Genomic DNA, 15664 nt, shown 5'->3' with positions numbered 1-15664 from the left:
CAACGGGTGATCCTTCCAGCCCTCGGTTCAGGTGGAAGCTGCTGATCTGAAGATGGGGGGAAGAGAGAGAGGGAGAACGGCAGCTAAGTTTATATTTTGCTGTTTTTAAAAGATAGTCACAGCTGCCTGGCCATGATCCTGGAGCAGCGAGCCCTCCAGAGAGCGGGCAGTGGCTGCCTGTGACCTGGTAACCGCTATGGGTTTGGTGTTTGGGGGGCAGGCAGTCCCCCACATGATCCATTTTCCCCCAGCTGCACCGCACTCTGCCCTGAGCCCACCATATTGGCCTGGAAATGGTCCACGCCGACAAGGGCTGCCTGCCTTGTGGACTCAAAATCTCAGTTGGCCTGGCAACAGAGCCCTTAATAGGCCTCATAATTATCAATAACTGCCCTGCTTGAAAATGACTCTGTTCTGGGATTGCCGTGATGAAACAACACCGGGGCCAATGACACCAAATTGTGCACTCGTCTGCTCCGAATCCGGACGCTGTCCTAATTTAAAAATCCCGGCCTATGTCTCTTTAAAGCCTCAAAGTCAAATTTCTTTTAAGTGAGAGAACCTGCTGGTGAAGTTTAGGCTTCTGGCCGGTGCCTGGCACTATTCCTCCAAAATTCCATCTCGATCAAAACACTTTGGAATACGATGTTTGGAATATTGCAAATTTAAGCTAGACAAATATTTTTCATTCGGAATTAAGCACCTTGGATCACAGCATATCAGGCAACCCAATTTCCTTGTCCCCATAAACCATATTTTTCCATATATTTGACATATAAGTTGACACCCCTCCCCACCACTTACAATTTTCAGGCACAACATGCTGTGCACACTAGAGCAGTCAGCCCCAATTTTCCACCCTACACATGCATGCGTTACTTATCAGTACCTTATAACGAGGCACAAGGATCAAGCAGGCAATATGGCAGTGCAAAGACACAAGGGAGTTTAAGACACGCCCACGTGGCAGACCCCACATGTCGAACGGCAAAGAAGGCAGCCACTCACATGCACACCGCCGGTTCACTTTTATACTCCGTGTATAGGTTGACCCCCCGCCCCCCCAATTTTGGAGTGATTTTTCAAGGCTTCGAAGGTCAACTTATATACCGACATTTACAATATTTATTTTGTTTTGATGAGTTCTTAATTTCGAAGAGTTGAGTGTCATGGCACGTTTCACTAGCGAGAAAATGTCGACAAGCTGGAGTGCAATGACCGTTTCTGTGGAGAATTAAAATTGTGCTGACTTCACTGAGCCTCCTGCAATTTAAACTCCAGCAGATTATCAAGCAACAAATGCCATTTTGCCCAAGAGAATTGTAGTTTCCTCTCTTAAAAAGAAGTTGGTATAATTTTTATTTGCATTTTTAATACAATTTTTCAAACATTTTTTATCTAATTCTTTTCATATTCTTTGCCCATGCTGCTTTCCTCTCTCTAAATCCAACTGACTGAAGGTCTGTGGCTCTTTTGGCAACAGATTAACTGCAACTCAAGCAGAAAAATGATAATGCTCTTGAACCAACCCTAAGTTCTTTGAGGTTCCAGTGCAGCAGCTGATAGTGTGCACTAAAAGCATCCTCAATTAGTGGTGAGTCAAGTCAGCTCTATTTAAGAAAGGGACTGTCTAGAAGCACACTAAAGTGTGCTTGCACAGGAACAGGAGACTGAGCACATCCTGAGTGGGGCACAGCCAGAGTGGGTATTCGGAATTTGGTGCAAAGCAGGAATTTTGTGCATAGGGGATGAGGTGCTCTTTGCACTCTTTCCTTGCTATCCAACTTCTTAAATCTTCAGTGTGTGCTGCAGCAGTAGAGGTTACAAGGGAAAGGAATCACTGGTAAGTAATGGGTAAGGTATTTACCACTTTATTAGTTTAATCGCTTATAGTTTAAGGTCCTTTTGTGGTTTACAGTTTGTATACTCTAGAGTAACAAAGATCAGGAAAAAAGGGCCCTAGAGTAATTGACTTAAAAGGTTTAATTTAAAGGGATAAATCATGGCAGGAGCGCTCAATGCCGTGGTGTGCTCCTCGTGCTCCATGTGGGAAGCCGGGGATATTTCCAGTGCCTGGTACCAGCATGTGTGCAGGAAGTGTGTCCAGCTGCAGCTCCTGGAAGCTCAGGTTTCAGAGCTGGAACAGTGGCAGGGGACACTGTGGAGCATCCGCGAGTCTGAGAGCATCGTGGATAGCACGTTTAGAGAGGTGGTCACACCGCAGCTAATGGGACTTGAGGAAGGAAGGGAATGGGTGACCACCAGGCAGTCCCAAGAGAAACAGGCAGGTAGTTCAGGAGTCCCCCGGGGTCCCACTCGCAAATTGGTATTCCATTTTGGAGGCTGATGAGGGCGCTGGTTCCTCCAGGGAGTGCAGACAAAGCCAAGCTTCTGGCACTATAAGCAGCCTGTCTGAAAAGAAGGGGAGAAAGGGAGGAAGAGCAATAGAAATAGGAAATTCTATAGTCAGGGGAGCAGATAGGCACTACTGTGGCCGTCAACGTGACTCCTGGATGGCGTGTTGCCTCCCTGGTGCCAGGGTCCGGGATGTCACTGAACAGCTGCAGGGCATCCTGAAGGGGGAGGGTGATAAGGCAGAGGTCATGGTACTTGTTGGTACCAGTAACATAGGTAGAAAGAGGGATGAGGTCTTGCATCAAGAATTCAGGGAGTTAGGCAGTAGACTAAAAAGCAAGACCTCTCAGGTTGTAATCTCGGGATTACTCCCAGTGTCACGTGCTAGCGAGCTCAGAAATAGGAGAATAGCGCAGGTGAATACGTGGCTTAAGAGTTGGTGCAGGACGGAGAGTTTTAGATTCCTGGATCACTGGGACCATTTATGGGGAGGGTGGGACCTGTACCAGCAGGACGGTCTACATCTGAACCACAGCGGGACTAACGTCCTTGTGGGCGGGTTTGTTAGTGCTGTTGGGAGGAGTTTAAACTAATTCGGCAGGGGGAGGAAATACAGAATATTAGCAGAATAGGGACACATCATAATACAGTAAAACAATCTAGTCAGAGAGAGTACAGCTGCATTAAGTTTCAAGGGAGTAAGGCAAGGCTGGATGGCCTCTACTTTAATGCCAGGAGTATTACAGGTAAAATGGATGAGTTAAGGGTGAGGATTGACATGTGGAATTGTGATATAGTAGCCATCACTGAGACGTGGTTGAGGGAGGGGCAGGATTGGCAGCTCAACATTCCGGGATATAGAATCTTCAGGCGAGATGGAAGGGGGTAAAAGAGGAGGAGGCATTGCGTTATTAGTTAAGGAGACAGTTACTGCAGTAAGGAGAGATGATATCTTGGAGGGGACTTCGAATGAAGCTTTGTTGGTAGAGCTTAGGAATAAAAAAGGGGCAACCACATTACTAGGTGTTTATTATTGACCCCCAGATAGTCAATGGGAAATTGAGGAGCAAATATGTGCACAATTTGTGGAGGTGTGTAAAAATAATAACAATAGGATAATTATATTAGGTGATTTCAACTTTCCCAACATTAATTGGTTTAGACATAGTGTTAAGGGCTTGGATGGAGTGGATTTCTTGAAATGAGTACAGGAGAACTTTTTAGGTCTATATGTAGAGGGTCCAACAAGGGACGGTGCATTGCTGGACCTAATTCTGGGGAATGAAGCTGGGCAGGTGGCTGAGGTGGTGGTGGGGGAGCATTTCAGCGATAGCGACCACAACATGATACAGTTTAAGTTTGTTATGGACAAAGAAATCAACAAGTTGCAAAAAAATGTTTTGGATTGGGGGAGAGTGGATTTTAGTAAAATAAGGCAGGATCTGGCCAAGGTAGACTGGGACCAGTTACTTGTGGGGAAATCTACAGAGGAACAGTGGAGGGTGTTCAAAAGGGAAATGGGGAGGGTACAGGCTCTAGGGTGATAGGAAGGAGTAACAAGCCCAGAGAACCATGGATGACTAGAGATATTCGTGTTACAATGAGAAGGAAAAGAGTGGCTTTTAGCAGGTACTAGGGAAGCAAATCAGCAGAGGCATTTGTGGAGTACAGACAATGCAGGGTGGAGCTTAAGAAAGCACTTAGGAGAACAAAGAGGGGATATGAGAAGGCTCTGGCTGGTACAAGTAGGGAAAGTCCCAAGATATTCTATAAGTATATCAATGGGAAGAGGATAACCAGGGAAAGAGTAGACCCCATAAGGGACCAAGGGGGCAATCTATGGGTGGAGCCAGAGGACATCGCTAGCGTGTTGAATGAATACTTCATGTCTGTCTTCACCCAAGAGAATAAGGATAAAGGTATCGAACTCGGGAAGAGAGACTGCAAGGTTCTTAAGCAAATTGATATAGGGAGTAACAAGTTATTGGAGGTGTTGGCAGGCTTAAAAGTGGACAATTCTCCAGGTCCGGATGATTTGTGTCCCAGATTGCTGAGGGGGAGGCAAGGGAGGAGATTGCAGGGGCTCTGACCCAAATTTTTAATTCCTCTCTGGCCACGAGGGAATGTGCCAGAGGACTGGAGAACAGCTAATGTGGTTCCGCTATTTAAGAAGGGTTGTAGAGATAAGCCAGGGAACTACAGACCAGTGAGTCTCACATCAGTGGTAGGGAAACTATTGGAGAAATTTCTGAAGGAGAGTATCTATCTCCACTTGGAGAGGCAAGGTTTGATCAGGGATAGTCAGCATGGCTTTGTCAGAGAGAGGTCATGCCTAACAAATTTGATTGAATTTTTGAGGAGGTGACCAGGTGTGTAGATGATGTAGTTTATTTGGATTTCAGCAAAGCCTTTGACAAGATCCCACATAGGAAACTTATAAAGAAGGCAAATGCACATGTGATACAGGGTAATTTGATAAGGTGGATTCAAAATTGGCTTAGTTGTAGGAGGCAGAGGGTGATGACAGAAGGGGGCTTTAGTGACTGGAAGCCAGTGTCCAGTGGTGTACCACAGGGATCTGTGCTCATTCCCCTATTATTTGTCATTTATATAAACGGCATGTTGGAGTTGTATAGAACCTTGGTGAGGCCACAGCTGGAGTACTGTGTGCAGTTCTGGTCACCACATTATAGGAAGGATGTGATTACACTGGAGGGGGTGCAGAGGAGATTCACCAGGATGTTTCCTTGGATGAAACATTTAAGTTATGAAGAGAGGTTGGATAGATTTGGGTTGTTTTCATTGGAGCAGAGAAGACTGAGGGGTGACTTGATCGAGGTGTACAAGATTATGAGGGGCATGGACAGTGTGGATAGGGAGCAGCTGTTCCCCTTAGTTGAAGAGTCAGTGAAAAGGGGGCATAAGTTCAAGGTGAGGGGCAGGAGGTTTAGGGGGGTTGTGAGGAAAAACTCTTTTACCCAGAGGGTGGTGACGGTCTGGAATGTGCTGCCTGGGAGGGTGGTTGAGGCGGGTTGCCTCACATCCTTTAAAAAGTACCTGGATGAGTACTTGGCACGTCAAAACATTCAAGGCTATGGGCCAAGTGCTGATAAATGGGATTAGGTAGGTAGGTCAGGTGTTTCTCGTGTCGATGCAGACCCGATGGGCTGAAGGGCCTCTTCTGCACTGTGATTCTGTGATTCAATTCTCCCACCAGTTCAGTATAGCCAAGCTGTCATGATTTAACAAATTGGATCCAAAATTCAGGTTTCTGCTCATTTTATTTGTAGGTGAGGCCAACGATAAAAATGTACAAGTGGTGGAACTGCCTATAGTTGACAGCCTGCACCCTCGACCGCCATATCTGCCCTTGGCTATTCCTGAAGACCTCGCAGGTCGACTAACTCATTTACATGGAGATCCTTCTGTCTGGTGGGTTTCACAGTTCGTCAAGTATTTGATACGCCCGCAATCTTGGTTGGAGAAGGAAATTGAAGAGGCAACAAGAAAGCTTGGCTTCAGGCATCCAATAATTGGGTAGGAACTTTTCTAACTCCATAAGCGTCATGTGTGTTACTGGGCAGTTGCTATTCAGGCAAATTCTTAAAGCTGCACCATTACCCCATGCAAAGTTGTAAAAGATTTAAATATAATGAGATATTCGATCATATCTGGCGTTAATGTCTTGTTAATTACACTTTTATGGTTTGTTAATGCCATTGTTAAGGTTAGGAGAAACAAGTGATAGGTATTAATTGTCTTTGAGCACATATAAATAGGGGATAGCTGGGACACTGGGTTGTGTTGAAGGAGAGCTGAGAGTCTTGGTTTCAGCATCACTAATCAGCTTGGATCCTATTAGCATCTGGATGGTGTCATCATGAACTGTAGCCTTCTAGATTCTGTATTTTCATACAGCGGCAATCCCCTTATCATTCACCTGTGTTTATTCTGTATCCATCCCTCATTCTGCACTCTGCACTGCTATAAAATTGCATTGCAAATCTGTTGAATTATCATCTACTCACAGAGGACAGCTCTCCAGCCTCCTCCCGCCTTTTAAAACCCCCTTTAAGGCCCAGTGGTCTGGCCATGCCTCCTGATCTCTCTTTCTGTCTGGGTCAGCACCTGTTCCTTTCCCAATGTCCCCATGTTAAAACATCTTGGTATAGTTTCTACATGAAACTCGCTGTATGGAACTCAAGTTGTTATTGGCTGGTTGCCTTCAGTTCAGCGACATATATTAAACAAAAACCTTTGCTTTTGCTTTTTTGGGAAGTTAAACAATGACGGCAAATGTTTATTTTTATTCTGTACAATTGAAGCTCAATGGGAACATAAGATATTTTAAGTCGCTATTCAGACTTTAGATTCTTATCAATTTCACTGGGGTAGCCCAGTTCCATTCTAAGTTCAGTGCAAACTGGAAACTTCTGTTAAATATGAAAAAACACACATCAGCAGCAACACAGTGTGCCCTGTTCCGCTTCACTGAACAAAAGTCAATATTACCTCGCCAACATTTCTTTATTTACATCTGGTGCTCCTTTTGCTGGCATGAAAAGGTCTAGAGAAGAGTTGGAAGTTTCCATTCTCCGTTGCCAACCCAAATCTTCCAGAATCCAGCCTTTGAATTTTGGCATCAGCTGCCCACCTACAAAACCTAGATTAATTCTGGCCATTAGCTCAAAGGCTGCCTGTTTAAAATGAAATCCGCAAGTGCACAGCGATTGATGCAAGTGAACACCCCAGTAGTAATGGAGGCACAAGCAGTTACATAGATACTGCTTGTTTGAAGAGTGTCACCAACATCCTGTTGATTGTAATGATTCAGTTCCCCCACCACCCCCAAATTTTAAAAAAAGCTGCAAACTTCGAATGTCTAAGGATCATTCAGTAGCAACACGGATATGAAATTGGCTGAGTGACTGGAAGCAGAGAGTAGTGATCAATGGAGGTTTTTTGGGATGGGGGAAGGTTTGTAGTGGGGTTCCCCAGGAATCAGCGTTGGGACCCTTGCTCTTCCTGATGTATATTAATGACCTAGACCTTGGTGTACAGGGTGCAATTTCAAAATTTGCACTTGATACGAAACTTGAAAGCATTGTGAACTATGGAGAGCATAGTGTAGAACTTCAAAAGGACATGGACAAGTTGGCAGAATGGGCAGACAGGTGACAGATGAAGTTCAATGTGGAGTGATTCATTTTGGTAGGAAAAACATGGAGAGATAATATAAAATTCTTAAGTGGGCGCAGGAGTAGAGGTACTTGGACATTTATATGTGCATAAATCATTGAAGGTGAGAGGACAGGTTGAACACGTGGTTAATAAAGAATACAGTATCCTAGCTTTTACTAATAGGGACATAGAGTACAAAAGCAAGGAGATTATGTATTTGTGTAAGACACAAGATCAGCCTCAGCTGGAGTTTTGGGTCCAGTTCTGGGCTTCAGGTAAGATGTGAAGGTATTGCAGAGAAGAGATTCATGAGACTGGTTCCTCGGATGAGGAACTTCAATTATGAAGATAGACTGGAGAAGTTAGGACTGTTCTTCTTGGAGGAAAGAAGGCTGAGAGATTGGATAAGAGTTATTCAAAATCGTGAGGGGATCTGGACAGAGTAGATAGGGAGGAACTGTCCCCATTCGTGAAAAAATTGAAAACGAGGGGTCACAGATTTAAAGTAATTGGCAAAAGGAGCAAAAGTGATATGGGAACAAAACTTTTTCACACAGCAAGTGGTTAAGGCCTGGAGTACACTGCCTGAGAGTGTGGTGGAGGCAGTTTCAATCGAGGCATTCAAAAGGCAATTAGACTGTTATTTGAAAAGGAACGACTTGCAGGGTTAGTGGGGAGAAGGTAGGCGAGTGGCACCAGGTCAATTGCTCATTCAGGGAGCCGGGGCAGACATACTGGGCTGAATGGTCTCCCTCTGCACTGTAACAATTCTGTGATTCTGCAGAAGCTCTGTACAGAGCAGAATTCTGCTTCAGACATACCGCTTATGTTCTCTGCCAGCTCAGCCCATTATCTGGTCAGTCGCTGAGCCGTGCACGGTAGCAAGATGCCCAATTTGGTCATGTGCTGAGCTCCGCCTGGTTTGTGAGAGAACTGCTACAATGTGCCTTGCCATCCCTCTGGCTTACAGAGGAAAATAAAAAATACTTTCCACAACTGAACACCAACTAATGACCCCTGCTGGAAGTGTGTGTGCCTGTGTGTGTGTCCTTGATGTGAGACAGAGAAAGAGACTGCCACATGAGACTCAAAGTATGATTGGACTTGACTGTGCAGCTGTAATGTCCCCTACAGTGAATTGCTAGCCTGTATCCACAGTCAGGACTCACACATGAATCATGGATACTTGAGTGAAATACCACAGGGTGCACGTTGCCATGGAACCACACTACAGAGAGGAGAGCAGGGGATTTGGAGAGAACAGCAAGAGGAGAAAAGAAGGTTTCTGTTAAGATTCTGCTCAGTGTGCATGTTTCTCTAATTAAAGTTGAGCTGTTTGCTTTTGCTGCCTTGATTTTGAAAATTACTAAGATACCAACGTATAGATTTCCCTTTGGTGTTTTTGGTCACTGTATCAGCCTCATTCTCCCCAGCCAACAGGGCCTCTTCACCTCACTGAATCGTTTATGAGGGTCAGACATGCAATCATTAATAAATATCACTTAAAGATGTAGTTCAATTAGCATTAACATCCCCCTCTGTCACGTCAAATCTGTACATTTGACTGTTAATAAAATATTTTTATTTATTCCCAAAAGATCTACTGGCGACAGGATTATTTACTTGTAACAAAGGTCGCTTGACATTAATATCAAAATGCTTCAACTCTTCTTCCTTCAGTGTTAGCCAAGCTGATGCCTCAGGCTTGAATATAAGATTGTGGGGGAGATAAACTCATGTAGGTCATAGAACGATACAGCATAGAAGGAGGCCATCTGGCCCATCATGCTTGTGCTGGCTTTTTGACCGAGCTACCCAATTAGCCCCACTACCCAATTAGTACCGCTCCATCCTTGTGGCATGGTGATTCTGGCCCTACCTCTGGGCCAGAAATTCTAGGTTCAAGTCTGGCCACAAAAGGCGTGATTGTCGGGCTGTTTATTAGCCTGTAAATCCTTCCAATACCCCTGACGGCGAGTGAGAGAGTTTTTATTCTTCGTTTGCCATAGCGCTGGCATTCTTTTCTTTTCAAGATATACCCGAACACAAACAAGAGTAATACCACACTTTTGTGCTGCATAGGAAGCTCAGTGAGAAGGGAGGGTGAGGCAATCGAGGTTGTTGCTTGTAAGGTGGCAGTCACATGGGTCCCAATGGGCCCTTCAGAGAATGATGAGAGAGCCACAGGGGTAAATGGAGGCTTGTTCAAGCCGAATTTGAGCTTTTTGCCCAAAGTTTTTTTAGCTCCCAAAAGTGTTGCCTTAACCACTTTTTAATGGTTTCGTCGTTGATCATATCTCCTGATTATCATGGGATGGCAGAAGACGAGTGAGATGGTTGCAGAGTGGTGATGGGTTGGGGTAGAATGGGGGTCAAGGTACCCGAGAGAGCAAGGTCAAAGGTGGATGGCTGGTTGACAGGGAGGGGAGAGGGAAGGACTTGCGAGACAGAGAGGAGGAAAAAAAGAGATGGGTGTAATGGGTTTGGGTCTGGAATGGCAACCAAAATAAGCACAAAGGTATTCCAGAGATTAGGAAATAATGGAAAGTTTAAACGTGATGCCTGTGATGGGAAATGACAGATTAATTATCAATGTGCAACCAGGTTAAAGCATCCACAAGCAAATGGTGAGCTTTGTGGCTGGTTGTGGAAAGATGGTGGATCTAGCAGTTGTTTGAGGGCCACAGTGCCAGTGGTTGAGGTTGTCCAGGGAATCAGAAGGCCAAGGAGCAGTTGGGAGTTGGCGATGAACCAGCGGCAGTTGATCCTGGTCCAGTGGAACTGGGCAGTGAGCTCAGGTGTTAGAACTTGTCCACCAGTGGATCTGATGGACCAGAAGAGGAGAGAGGACGGTGACAGTGAAATCAAGGGGCAAAGCACAGAGAACCGAGGGAGGTTAAAGGGTTAATTCACAAAATCAGTGCAGATGAAGGAGCTAGTCAAAGGAATAGAGCGGCAGGGAGCAAACCCGATAAGGAGCAGCAAAAGGGAGTTTAAGGAGCTGGTCCAACTCAGTCCTGCAAAGGATGACAGAGAAGTTCCAACCCACAGAAAGAAGCAGAGATGATTAAGCGACATTCAAAGCAGGATGGCACCCAGCAGGAATGGTTCACACAGTCGAGTGAGCATTCTCATGCATCCAACTTCCGCAAAATCGGCCGCATTCCATTCCTCTGGGAATTAAAATAATGTGGAAGAGTTCCTGACGGTGTAAAATGTACATACTGTGGTTTATTGGTGGGAGCTGGATCAAAGAGTTAAAGGTCTGTTCCATACAACATCACAGGCACTAAACCACCAACATCTGCCTTTCACCTTGTCATCCAGCTCACATCCTTTAATTCTACCAGTTAAAAAAAGCTCCTTTTTATATGATGAGTGTTGTATCTGCGTTATCTGAGCAGTCTATTCCATGAATACCTTTGAAGTAATCACACTTCATTGTTTTGCCCAAAGTTTTTTTAGCTTCCAAAAATATCGCCATAACCACTTTTTGATGGTTTCATACAGATCATATCCCCTGATTATCATTGCACGGATTATTGTGGCTATTCAGTTGGTACCGGAGGAGCCTCATCAATTTGTCATCTATTTTGGAAAAAAGCGGAGGTCTTGTGGCGCAGCGGTAGTGCCGCTACCTCTGGGTTAGAAGGTCCAGGTTCAAGTCTCACTTCAGCACCTGATGGCCATGGAAGGCATGATCATAATGTGACCAAACAGGTTGATTATCAGCCTGTAAATCCTTCCAATCTGCCCGACAGCAGGTGGTAAGAGCAGGTTAGGTTCCTGGTCAGCCATACTGCAGGAGGCAATGGCAAACCACTGCAGTACTTTGCCATTTGTAATCATGGACCAATCCGATGGAAGTCCATGGTCACCAAGGTCCTCGTGGGGCCAGGTACCTGAAGGTGGAGGAGGATTTAAAAAAGAGTTTAGGTCCTGTTTTTATTCATTACACCTCAGGAATAGAGTAAGTTTAGATAGGCATTTGGTATCCTCCTCCTCCCATGGATTGGTCCAGGATTGCAAATGGCAAAGGGCTGCAGTGGTTTGCTATTGCCTTCTGCAGTATGGTTGACCAGGAAGCTCTCCCGCTCTTACCGCCTGCCATCAGGCGTACTGGAAGGATTTACAGGCTGATAACCAACCCGTTTGGCCATGTTATGAACGCAACTTCCATGGCCAGCAAGCCCTGAAGTGGGACTCGAACCCAGAGCTTCTGACCCAGAGGTAGGGACACTACCCACAGCGCCACAAGACCAACCACATTTGACCTACAGTATTTAATATCGATAAAATATTTAACATTGGCAAAAGAAGCAAAGGCAACATGAGGAAAAGCTTATTCACGCAATGTGTGGTTAAACAGTGATTTGTGACACCCGCGCCCCCCCTACCACCACCAACCCCCAAACCCGCTACCCAAGTGGGGTCCCAAGACAAAATTTTTGCCATCACAGGCTTCCAGGCAGCATTGGCTGCTGCGGAGCTCCAGCCGAGTGTTAATAGCTCTGAGGCCCTATCAAATCCTCGGGTGGGCTTTTCTGGCCCCACCCACCACCGGGATCGTCCAGTCTCGCCAAAAGCCAATGAGCTTTTAGTTGGGCCGCCACAACCCCCGCGGTTGGTCCCACCACAGTGGGCGGGGGCTGGAAAATTCCCGCCCCTGTGGATTTTTTTTAATAGCGGACATGGCCTAACTGACCGATCTTTGAGGCCTGATCCCTGTTTCAGAAAAGCTAGTGAAAACATGGTGTTTTTTTTTTATTTAAAAACCTTCAAACAGCACCCCCTGCCCCCAAAGCTCTCCCCCACCCCACCCCATTACCCCCACACCATTCTCACAGCTCCACAACCCCCCTCAACCTCGCCCCCACTTCCCCACCTCCTCCTGGCTCAGCTCTGGGGGTCACAGTAATTTTCAAGCCCCAAAATGGGGTCACAGTGGGAAATAGTTTGGGAAGCACTTGGTTAGGGTCTGGAATGTGCTGCCTGAGTACCTGGTAGGGGCAGGTTCAGTTGAGGCATTCAAGAGGGAATTAGATTGTTATCTGACTGAGAGGGAAGAATGTGCGGGGTTATGGGGAATAGCACCAGGTGAATTGCTCATCCGGGGAGCCGGTACAGACATGATGGGCTGAATGGCCTCCTCCTGTGCTGTAACATCATTCTCTGATAATCTATATTATATTACATTTCTCATTGTTAAGTCGCCTGCTCAGTTGGTAATTACTTTGATGTTTTTTCAGACATGGTCCTAATAAATCTTCAATTTGCCTTCAATATGAACAGTGAGGCCCTCAGGTCTTTAATTGGAGAAGTCTGCTGGTCCCAGACATCCTATTACAGTCACTAAAACCTGCAGTCTGCCTTTTTGACACTTTTAAGAATCTAATTCACCTTCTTGATCATATGAGCTATGTATTCATAAATTATCTATTTTGATGTATCATCAGAACTCCTTTGCTGAATACCCAACAGGCTTTTATATTTCTTCATCTCTTCCATCTTTATAACACAAATCTGACCTATGAACATTGAGCGGTTTCCAATGGCAACCACCAGCTTCATAAAGCAGGGAATCAGACTGGGCTTGCAGCTTGGGGAAAACTGACCCTTTCTTATCTTTATTCTCACCAGTGTTCATGTACGTCGCACTGACAAAGTGGGGACCGAGGCAGCCTATCACCCTATTGAAGAATACATGGTACACGTGGAGGAACACTACAAGTTTCTCGCTCGAAAGACTGAGGTTGACAAAAAACGAGTTTACCTTGCCACGGACGACCCAACGCTACTTCAAGAAGCTAAGACAAAGTGAGCAGCTCCAAGCTCCTGTGATTTACGCAATGAGAGTTTCTTCAGATGCTCGAGAGCAGTAAAAGGTCTGGGGGGTTGGGGGGAAAGAATCACCCATCGCCTCTTTGTTTATGGCAGCTACATTACGCAGGTTTGTGAAAAGGCGTACACTTTGGGGAAAACATTTTCATTCACAGCTGTCTCAAACACGTCTGAGGGGGAACAATGAAGCCAGATTAGTAGAAAATGACTTCTTGATAGAGTTGGTGAATTCTCCAAAGTTGCCCATGTGCACACTCCTGCTCCCTCAAGCAGAAATCAGAAAGTGAATCACCAGTTGTTTTTGTTGTTATCCTCAGCCTGTTACTGAGATTATTTTTAAAAAAATAATTATCTCCATCCATTGTGATGTGCCCTGCCCCATGCCCACCACCAGCCAACTTCTCCCAAGTTTTGTTATCTGTCCTTGACTGGGGAAGTGAGATGGAAAATTGGCTCCAGGGGCTAACGTGGTGGAAAAGATCTGTAGAGATAATGCTGGGGAGAATATGGAGGGATTGTAGGACAAGCAACTGGAAGAGGTTCAAGAGCTGCAGCATTCTATTAAAGGCGGATTACAAAACAAACTCATGGCATCTTCTGTAGGGTTGCTTAAGGTTGGACACAGGGTGCATAAGTTTCTAAGGACAGAACATTGTACCATATAAAGTGACACAGAAATTTGGTACAGTAACGTCTGGGGCTGAATTGCCAGCTCTCCTGCCTGCTTGGCAGAAACTGGGCAGTAGTGCTCCAAATACAGTGAGTCATGAGCTATATCACCCTGCTCCACCTATCAGCCACAGCAGTTTTCCCCTCAGTCCTAACACTTGGAGCAGCCACACCCACCAACTTAAAATACAAACATGAGACCAGTGACCTACATAGGATACTAATTGCCCTTTTAGGAGTGGACTAGTCAAGGCTTCAACTAGGGATAGAGATGTGGAGATCCCTGGAAGGGTAAGTTTCACATTGTTATTTTGAGAGCATATGGAGCAAGCGTATGGGCTGATGTCAACCAGGGATGCTCCTCCTGCGGCCTCCCTTTCTCAAGATCTAATTCCTCTGGCCACAGCTGGTGAGCTGCCTTTTGGGACACCAATTCTTCAGTATTTGCTGCCCTTCACAAACTCAGGATGGCCCAAAGCATTTTACAGCCAGTAAGATGCTTTTGAAATATAGTCACGGTTGTAATGTGGGTAACATGGCAGCCAATTTGCACACTGCACAGTCCAGAAAAGTGTGCGGATGACCAGATAATCTGTATTTTACTGATTTTTTTTTTATTCGTTCATGAGATGTGGGCATCTCTGGCTAGGCCAGCATTTATTGCCCATCCCTAATTGCCCTTGTTCAGACGGCATTTTTAAGAGTCAACCACATTGCTGTGGGTCTGGACTTGCATGGTGAGGATGGCAGATTTCCTTCTAGTGAATTACATAGGTTTTTGCAACAAACATTGTCATCATTAGACTTTTAATTCCAGATATTTATTGAATTCAAATTCCACCATTGGCAGATGGTGGGATTCGAATCCAGATCCCCAGAGCATTACTCTGGAATATCAGTCCAGTGCCAATACCACACCACTACACTACCACCTCCTCGTGATGCTGATTAAAGGATTAGAATGAGACACAACACCAGGGATAACTCTCCCGCTATCCTTCGAAATGGGATGTTTTACATCCGGCAGAGAAGGGGCCTTGGTTTAATGTCTCACCCAAAGGGCAGGGTCTCTGCTGGTGCCGCAACCCCTGAAATGTCAGCTTAGATTCTGGGCCCACGTCTCTGAACTGGGGCTGGAAATCACAACTTTCTGACTCAGAGCCGAGTGCGCTACCAACTGAAGCCAAAGGCTGGCACTCTGGAATTCAAAATCGCCGGGGGGAACCACTTTGCCGGCGGAACGGACAATGGGAATTTCACTTTGCTGGTCAGGTGCATAAAATCTACCATCTGCATTGTGACAGCCCTGCCTTCGTATTTTGACAAATAAACTGTTAAACGATGTTTCACGGGAAGTTTTTGAGTTTTATCGAGGTGTCAGGAATGGGAAATATTTCCATTACTTTTTTTGAGCAGCCGTCCCAGTGTTGGCATCACATAATTAGATGTGGAGGAAAGCTCACTGTACGTTACTCTAACAATTAATTCTCAGCTCTGGATAAAGCTGCCACTGCAGCTGCCTGATGACTCCGTTTTCCACATCTGTGATGCTTCATAGTCTTTTTCCAACAGGCTAAACAATGTATCGCCATGTTAATGAATACCGAGCAGTAAACCC

The 15664-nt window shown here is 45.5% G+C and overlaps 1 protein-coding gene across 8 annotated transcripts in view; it reads left to right on the top strand.

Moving 5' to 3' along the window:
• Nucleotides 1–15664, top strand: part of LOC121292720 (alpha-(1,6)-fucosyltransferase) — a 748838-nt gene that overhangs the window by 715424 nt on the left and 17750 nt on the right. For all 8 annotated transcript variants that reach the window (XM_041215043.1, XM_041215035.1, XM_041215036.1 and 5 more), the window contains 2 exons: nucleotides 5646–5892; nucleotides 13177–13353. In XM_041215043.1, coding sequence (XP_041070977.1) covers nucleotides 5646–5892; nucleotides 13177–13353 — 424 coding nt within the window. The remainder of the gene's footprint in view (nucleotides 1–5645; nucleotides 5893–13176; nucleotides 13354–15664) is intronic.

This window comes from Carcharodon carcharias, chromosome 20 (genome assembly GCF_017639515.1).
Source record: "Carcharodon carcharias isolate sCarCar2 chromosome 20, sCarCar2.pri, whole genome shotgun sequence".
NCBI lineage: Eukaryota > Metazoa > Chordata > Chondrichthyes > Lamniformes > Lamnidae > Carcharodon > Carcharodon carcharias.
Note: the sequence above shows the minus strand (reverse complement) of the source record. Positions and strands in the feature narration are given on the sequence as shown.